This window comes from Micropterus dolomieu, linkage group LG01, assembly GCF_021292245.1.
Source record: "Micropterus dolomieu isolate WLL.071019.BEF.003 ecotype Adirondacks linkage group LG01, ASM2129224v1, whole genome shotgun sequence".
Classification (NCBI taxonomy): Eukaryota; Metazoa; Chordata; class Actinopteri; order Centrarchiformes; family Centrarchidae; genus Micropterus; species Micropterus dolomieu.
The window spans coordinates 54204854-54213209 of NC_060150.1; the positions used below are offsets into that span (position 1 = coordinate 54204854).

Genomic DNA, 8356 nt, shown 5'->3' on the forward strand with positions numbered 1-8356 from the left:
GGGGGGGGTTCTCCTGGGGTGATTGGTCCAGGAGGTTTGGGGGGGCTCTAATTCACTGATTCACATGCAGACAGTATTTCTTGGTGGTGTTGGAGGAGGGTGTGGCAGGTGGGTGGGGTCTGGGTTTTAGGGATGCAGGATGGTGATAGTCGTGGGACGGAGGAGGGAAGAGGAGGAGGGGGGAGGTACCGGGTGATGGTGGGGGGGTTGCCGCGGCTGCCGGGGTCAGGCCTGTGTGTCCTGGGAAAGTTGGGTTCTCCATTTAAATCTGCACATGTTGCGGCCTTCTGGTGGCTGCGTGAATGCGCACGGTGACAGATGGCCCCGGCCCATAACTATAGAGTCCGAGCACCCCGGTCCCCTGAGGGAGAGAGAGAGAGAGAGAGAGAGGGAAAGAGAGGGAGAGAGGGTGCAGGGGAAGAAGAGGAAAATGTAGCGCTCAGCTGATCCCATCAAAAAGAGAGATGAGAAAAAAAAGGAAAGGCAGAGGAGAAGGAGGAGGAGGAGAGTTGATGGTGTGTGTTTGTATCTGTGTGTGTGTGTGTGTGCGTGTGTTATAAGGGGGGAGGGGTGGGTCCTTAATCCCAAACTCTAAATTGAGTTAATGTATTTGCCTGGTCTGCAAACCCCAATAGGAGGCCCGGGGTCCCCAAAGATTCTGATTAGGTGTCTAGTTTATCAGATGTTGGAGGAGGAGGAGGGAGACTGTTTGTACATGAGGAGAATAGCAGCTTTGTATGTTGCATGTGAGTGTGTGTGTGTGTGTGTGTGTGTGTGTGTTGACAGGGTATATGGGTTTCTGGGTTTTGTGCCAGCTTCTGGAGCAGGGCTGCCCGATGTCTCCATTCACAGATCTTTGTTTTTCACTGACTCTTCATTAATCCTATTAAGCAGTGATGTCAGCGCCTGGTTAAAGATTATTTTTAGCAGATTTACACCGTTGAGGATCGGAGAGACATTTTGCTGTTGTATGTCTATCTTCATGAGGACCAAATTTAATCTTAGATGTTGAGACTATGGACATCTTTGGGAAGTGAGGACATTTTTTTGCAGTGCTCAGTTCTCTAAAGGCATGCAGAGTGTTAAGACTTGGTTTTAGGTTTAGGAGTGCAGTTTGTCACAAGTATACAGAAAGTTTTTACTCATCGCACAGATTAAGCTGTTTAAAGGGTCAGTTTTCCCAAATCATAAAATAACATTTTCCCACTAACCTCTAGTGCTTTGCAGCCATTGAAGTGAGTTTGGTTTATCTGAAGAGATTTCTGGGACTCCTGATACCTAGAAGCAAACAGCATTTACAATATATACATATATACTGGTGCTCACAGCACTAAAAGATGATTTTGCTCTTCTTCAGCAGTATTTATTATGAAACAATGAAATACTGAAATTGGACCAAAACTACAAGCAATTGTGTGCACAGACACACAAAACACAATCATGTAAAAATGAAACGAGCCACAGATAAAGAAAGGAACTCTGCAAAATGTGCAAGTTTAATGATTTTAAAAAGTGGATCGGTATAGAGGATATTGAATCATTTTTCATCTAGAATAATGTTAAAATTCTCTTTTCACCTTGTATTTTCACATGATCTACTGGAAAATTACTGCACTTTTTTAATGAGTTAAAGTTTGTTTTTGGTAGAAAATAGTACCTCATGAAACCCTGGGTAGAACATGATTACTGTGGGATATTAAATCTCAGAGATAGATAGAACCAAAACTGTCTGCACTGGGACAGTGAATACCGGTAAGTCAGAAGGTTGTTTGGCAATTTGGATGGATTGACAGTTTAATAGCACATCAGAAACTACACAGAGTGAAGCTGGTGTGTGTGAAAAGGTGTTCTTTGTTGGCGCGTATGGTTTCACTCCCACTCGCTGGTGTTTTTAGTTCTGTTCAACATGAACGCCGGCTGGGTTTTGTGATGCTTTCTGCTCATCTTGTCTGTAATGAGAGAATAAAAGAAGGTTAGTTTAATTTCTGAGGCCACTTAATGTCGGATCAATCATAATCTTCAATAATTAAGGTTCCTACCTAAAGAAAAACTGCAAGTTTTGTAAAATCCTGCAATTAATGTATATTTTTCATTGTTATATATTTTTAGATGGTAACATTTCATGACATTTAATTATTTAAATGAATTCTTTATGTTTGCTACTACAGGGTAGATGTGGCGAATGCCCTAAAGAGCTGCTTACAGTCAAATAATCAAGGAGTCCTTTATAGAGATGTTTAAGACAGTTGTTTAGAGGTTCGTACACATTAACAAGAGGAATGTTCCTTACGGGGTGAAAAGGGTTACCTTATTTAAACAATTTTGAATACTAATGTAACAGTTTCAGGCCTCAAAACCTGTAATTATAAATGATGATTCATGCTGCATCCAGTCCTGCTTCTTCAGTCCCTACACACAGGTCCATCACAAGGGGGCGTCAGTCAGCCACATCGCTTCTACATATTTCCCTGTAAACAGCCTGGAAGTTAAATATGGGAATGTTGGATTGAATGGAGGTTATTGGACACAAGTAGTGAGTCAGACTGGTAAAGAAAATTAATCTAGAATATCTATTTGTGTGTGATTGTCATGTGTTCACTCCTTTAATTATCATTAGGTTAGCAGGTGGCAGATTCTAAGGAGCTCCATCTGGGAAGATACTTAAATAAAATGCATTTTAAAACACTGTTGGTGGACAACTGCAGTGTATGTAATCCCTAGTCATGGGTTTTTTGTAACATTTAAAAAAGACTAAAATTAACCTATTTATGTATTTACAGTTTGACCCTCCTCAAAATAAACACCACAAAATGAATAAATCCACTGTCAAAGTTTGAATTCCATCGTTTAATTGGCTCAAGAAGGAGACACGATACTGTATATTTTAGTCCGTTGGATAAAGGTTTCCAGTAAGCTTATTTCATTTCACTTGGAGAGCTCTGGAGCTTCATATGGCGCTCTGCTCGGTAAGCCTCTTAGGAATCACGACCACAGCAGATGTAGGGAGAATGCCAATCAGGAGCTCCTGCTGAGCGGAGAAACCCGACTGCTGTGCCACTGAGCGCTTCAAATCTCTGCCACAGCTCACATGAAACACCTAGACTAAGAATCATTTGGCGTTTTATGTTGCCTTTTATAAACTAACAGCAACAGAGACCTGTTGTCAAAAAGATGGAGCGCGCAGGGAGTCTCCAACCACTCTGAACCATCAGACAATTCAAACAAATATCTCCCTCTCCGAAGACAGAGCTATGCTACCTCAGGATGTCGGGAAGCAGAAGCCGCGCCGTGTGTCGGAACCGGTGTGCGGGGGAGACTGTCCCCCAGTCCCTACTCGGCGCTTAAAGAACCGGGACTTCCCTTTGAGCGTAAAGCGCCGGCGGTCCGGCTCCGCACCTGAGCGCAAGGTGAACTGCGTCCTGGTTGGAGACGGAGCGGTGGGCAAGACCAGCCTCATCGTCAGCTACACCACCAACGGATACCCGACAGAATATGTTCCAACAGCGTTTGACAACTTTACCGGTAATATTTGACATGCATGGAGTTGATTTGGAGCGTTACGCACACGCTTTACGCACACCTGAAGGTTTAAGGATTTTATCTAATTTGTTTTCTTTTAGTTGGTTAGGCTACATGTCAGGTTTCCGTTTAAAAACCTGCAGAATTTGTCCATGTTTGTTTTACCTTACAGGGAGACCGGTGGAGCAAATGTCAAACGCATAAAGTAACAGCTTTCTTTATCTTTCCCAGTGATGGTTGTGGTTGACGGAAAACCAGTGAGACTGCAACTCTGTGACACGGCTGGACAGGTGAACTACACCTTCTCTCTTCCAGAGTTTGAATATTCTCATAAATACATAAACTTAGATGTAACATAGGCTACCTGAACATGTGGCAGCTGTATAACAGGTGCATGTAAGTATGCATCTAATCACTCAGCTACTCTCCTTTTTACATCTTTTTGTATTTGTTTTTCATGATAGAAATGGGGGCTGGTTGATGGATCAATCAATGTAAGTCATCAGTGATCAATAAGTGTTTGTCAGTACTTGATGTTATTCTTATATGTTGGCAGTTCTTGCTGTGTTTGTGTTCGCTGCCCCCTGCAGCCTGCTTTTAGTCCTGGAATGAAGTCTTTCAAGACCCCTTTAGATTGAATTGCCTCCCAGTGCCCAGTAGTCCTGTAACTCCACAGTTTACATCGCCCCCTGCTGGAATAAACCGAATTTGTCATTCAGAAGTTAAGCCCACGTGTCACCTTGAGATCCACCTTGTTCAAAATTACTTATACACCATCCAGTTTTTCCTAATAGGAGCTTCCCCTGTTACCACCTGAAACAAAGTTTAGTGCCTTTAAAAACAAAAGAAGTTAGTAGTTAAAGGGTTGATTTATCTAAATTACAGCAAAGTCTTTCCAGAAACAGTGTAACCTGTTGCTCTGGATATTACACAGACCTCATGTCTACAGTTTTTATAGAGACCATTTTTTCAGAAGAAAGCGGATTCAGCAAAGAAATATTATCCAGAAATCTCAGAAACAGAGACAAACCAAGGCGTATTAAACCAAACCCATCTACATGGCAGATAACACTAGAGGTAAGTGAGAACTTCAAGGGAATTTGGGTTAATCAACCCTTAAAAATGTTTTAAAAACATAAAAGAAAATAGAAACAGTCTGAAGTTGGCTTCTGATTGGTGAATTCTTTAGGGAAAACATTTGTGAGGTGAGTCAGTCATCTGAGCTCCAGTGATCACTTCAGCATCACAGTAGTAGTAGTTTATTTAGAGCCAATCCCACATACACAGACCTGCTGCCCCAAATACTCATTAGTGCTCCAATTAATCCGAAACTGAAAGTAGTCCCTAACATGCTCTATTTCCTCCTGTTTCAATTATGTTTGCTCAAATCTATAGTGACCAGCTGTTTTATGAAATTATTGAGCCTGCATGTATGTAACTGTGTATTTGCAAGGTGTTTTCAAAGATTTACATGCTCAGTAAAAAAACACTGCTCTCCTTGCACAATAGATCGGGGGTGCAGTGTCTTTCCAGTGCTGTATCTTTCTGAAACTGGTGATCTGACATTCACACTCACTTCATGCAGTGATTGGTTAGACGTGTGGAGTAGAGAAAATAGCCAGGGACTGAACTTCTCTCTCCAGATCTATTTTTTGTTTATTTCTGTCAGCTTGAATGTAAACAACTGAATGCCACCCTATGAACGTCTTCCAGAGACTGCTTGAAAATGGGCCACGTTATTCACATATTTGAATTATTCTCCCTCCTCTCTTTGATGGCCATCTCTTTGCTCCACCTTCCAGTGTGGCTGTTCAGAATAACTATAAAAACTTTTGATTTCAGACAAAACATCATATGAACCACTTTTTTTTTCCTATTATAGCCCTGAAAGCCACAGACAGGTCCAGGAGGTCAGAAAGTGTTGAGACACATGAACTCATTGTTGGTTTTGAGTTTTTCCTCTAATTTCATTTGTTGACAACAATAAGTATATGGAATAATGCCTTTTCCTGCAAGTAGCCAAGTTGATTCTAACCTGGCCTCTCTGTTTCCTGCTTTGCCTCATGAAGGATGAGCTGGATCGCATTAGACCACTATGCTACAAGAACGCAGATGTTTTCCTCCTCTGCTACAGCGTGGTCCGCCCTTGCTCTTTCCGCAACCTGATTGAAAGGTGGGTTCCCGAGATCCGTCAGCACTGTCCCGGCGCACCCCTGGTCCTCGTTGGCACCCAGCTGGACCTGAGAGAAGATGTCCACGTGCTGATTCACCTGGCGCAGAACCAGCAGCAGCCGGTGGGCACTGAGGAGGGCCAGCTGCTCGCGCAAGAGCTCGGGGCGGTGAGCTTTGCAGAGTGCTCGGCGCTGACGCAGAAGAACCTTAAGGATGCGTTTGATTCAGCCATCTTGGCCAGCATCCAGCAAACAGACAGTTGTAGCATCCAGCAGCAGAGGCTGACTCTGAGGAAGAAGACTCCTGATAAGATCAAGAGCCTCTCGAAGACCTGGTGGAAGAAGATCAACTGTCTGATGGGAGAGCAGAGCTGTGACTTCAAGTGAACAGCTGCACGATTACAAACCTGGGTCAGATCATGTTTGCAAATACTTGGTAGAGTTTGTTTCAGCCTGCTGACCGAAGGTGCCAGATGGGTGGGGATTATCACCACACAGGACAACACAACAAGTTCCAGAAAGAGCTCAGAAATGTAGGTTTGTAACTCACAAGTTGCCAGTTGAAATCTCCAGACTGTCAGGCAAAGTGTGGGTGGGGAAATTTACACATGAAGGTCAGTTTACTTGGAACGAGAACTTCTACACAGCCTTGGAAAACATGGCTCTGGTAGAAGACGGAGAGATGCTCATTGGGTAACACGTTAACACAGCGTTTTTAGTGAGAAATGGTTTTGAGTTGCATTTTAGGAAGTGTAATATGTAGAGATTTTAGATTCATTATAGCCTAACTCCTACTAGGGGGTAAAAGTCAGGATTTCTCGGCCTCTGCTGCTTCGATAGTTATTAGTCCCCCAACTTAACACAAGTATGCATTATTGCAATGCTCTAAACCATCAACTGCTGAGAAACACTGTTTGATGCTGTGGCTGTTCAGGTCTGCAGGTTCAGATGAGTCTAGTACTGAAAAAGGTTAAGTGATTCATTTGAGTATAAAAAGGCTCTAAGATGAAATCAAGGTGGTAACATATTCAATATACGATTGCTTTAAAAGTACAGAATATGATGCACTTTTGATGTCTTCAGCCAATCTTACATGCTGTATATTTATGAAACACCTCACACATGAAATTAACTTTGATCGCCTGAAACTGATATTTTTTCATAACTGCTAAGCACGTCTTAGGCAACAATATTGCGATAAGGAAACCTAAGAGGGGTTACTGACCCTATCCACATGCTTCTTTCTGAAGTTGTCCTGATGTAGGTAACCCCACCCATTGTAGGCTCATAGGAGGTTAGAAACAAACCCCACAAATATTATAAAACCCAGGTTTGATTTGATGCAAGGAGTGTAATTGTCCAACAGGCTGGTGAAGATCTGAACTTGTTTTTTGACTCGATGTGTGTTGTCACTTTACACCCCAACATTACTAGTACTTGTGACTGTTTGTGTGTAGGTTATTTATTTATTTATTCATGGTTGTTTTCATTGCCATCACTGATCATGGAATGTGCTCAGAAGCCTTGATTAAAGTTTATAACAACTGTATTCAAGATCATTTCATTTAACAAAAGGAGCATTTGATATAGTTTCCGTAACTGAAGGAACTACCATCAATTTGTAAGGAATATTACATGCAAACACTTGAGCAGCATTCGCCTGCTTCTTCGGTGCACTTGTTCCACAACTTCTGCTCTTGCTCCTTCACCTGACAAAAACAGGACGTGTTGGCAGGTTAATAGGGATAAAGTGCCGTTGATTGATCAGCTCTCTGATCCTCCTGACAACCTACTGACACAACCTAACCAGATTTAGATGGACTAGTATGCATAAAAATGCATCATTACTTCAGATTCAATTTTGGAGTCAGGCAGTCAGAGGCAGAGCAAATCCTGGGTGATTTTTATGTAAGCACAGTATCATATTAGCTCAGCTATCCTCTCTGATTTAGAGTCAGCCTGGTGGAGGCTCCTCTGGTCCCAAGCTCTTCTAATAGGAGCAGACAGGACCACCTGGACTGGATTAGACCAGCATATGGAGCTTGATTCTCTCCCCACAGACCTCATACTGTGAAAAGGCCAGAGAGGCAGATTGCATCACCTCCAAAGGTTTATCTAGATCTGGCAACTTGTAAGTAAGAAACATTTATTTATAGCACTTCATGTATTGGGGTTTCAAATGTCTTCTCACACACACACACACACACACACACACACACACACACACACACACACACACACACACACACACACACACACACAAATTGAGAGGACACTGTGTTGACTTACATTAATTTCCTGGAAACTCACCCTAAGCATAAACACTATATGCCTAAAACCAACCGCTTCCCTAACTTTAACCTTAAACCACGATAATATTAAATCATTTTAAGTTGTTGGGATTTGCATTTCTTCATACAACATACAACATACAATTTTGTAAGCAGTGTATAATAAAGCGGATAAATAAAACCACTGTTATTTCAGATCCAATTGAATTGATAAAATTAATTTACTAAGCGTGTGGTGTATATTGATTTAACTCTAAACTCGTCCACATCATGTCATCTTCCTCGGTTTTGTGTCGTTTTCAGCAGCACCCTGCCAGAGACATGAGGCGTGAGACACGAGACGTAAGAAGACAGGTTAAGTGTGACAGGTCACCT

At 42.3% G+C, this 8356-nt stretch overlaps 1 protein-coding gene across 2 annotated transcripts; it reads left to right on the top strand.

Moving 5' to 3' along the window:
* Positions 1-2938: 2938 nt before the first annotated feature.
* Positions 2939-8183, top strand: LOC123969920 (rho-related GTP-binding protein RhoU-like). Of its 2 annotated transcripts, XM_046047698.1 has the most exons (4): positions 2939-3522; positions 3751-3809; positions 3984-4013; positions 5589-8183. In XM_046047698.1, the coding sequence occupies exons 1-4, from the start codon at positions 3252-3254 to the stop codon at positions 6075-6077; spliced, it is 849 nt and encodes a 282-aa protein (XP_045903654.1). In that variant the 5' UTR covers positions 2939-3251; the 3' UTR covers positions 6078-8183. The 2 variants fall into 2 exon arrangements, with proteins under 2 accessions (XP_045903654.1, XP_045903663.1); XM_046047707.1 differs by lacking the exon at positions 3984-4013 and having other exon boundaries at positions 2944-3522.
* Positions 8184-8356: the final 173 nt, after the last annotated feature.

Bases quoted from the DNA above. Each gene is read 5' to 3' on its own strand.
- LOC123969920 (XM_046047698.1), top strand. From the start codon at position 3,252: ATGCTACCTCAGGATGTCGGGAAGCAGAAGCCGCGCCGTGTGTCGGAA. The intron at 3,810-3,983 runs GTGAACTACACC...TTTTCATGATAG, and splicing joins TCTGTGACACGGCTGGACAG to AAATGGGGGCTGGTTGATGG. The intron at 4,014-5,588 runs GTAAGTCATCAG...TGCCTCATGAAG, and splicing joins TGGTTGATGGATCAATCAAT to GATGAGCTGGATCGCATTAG.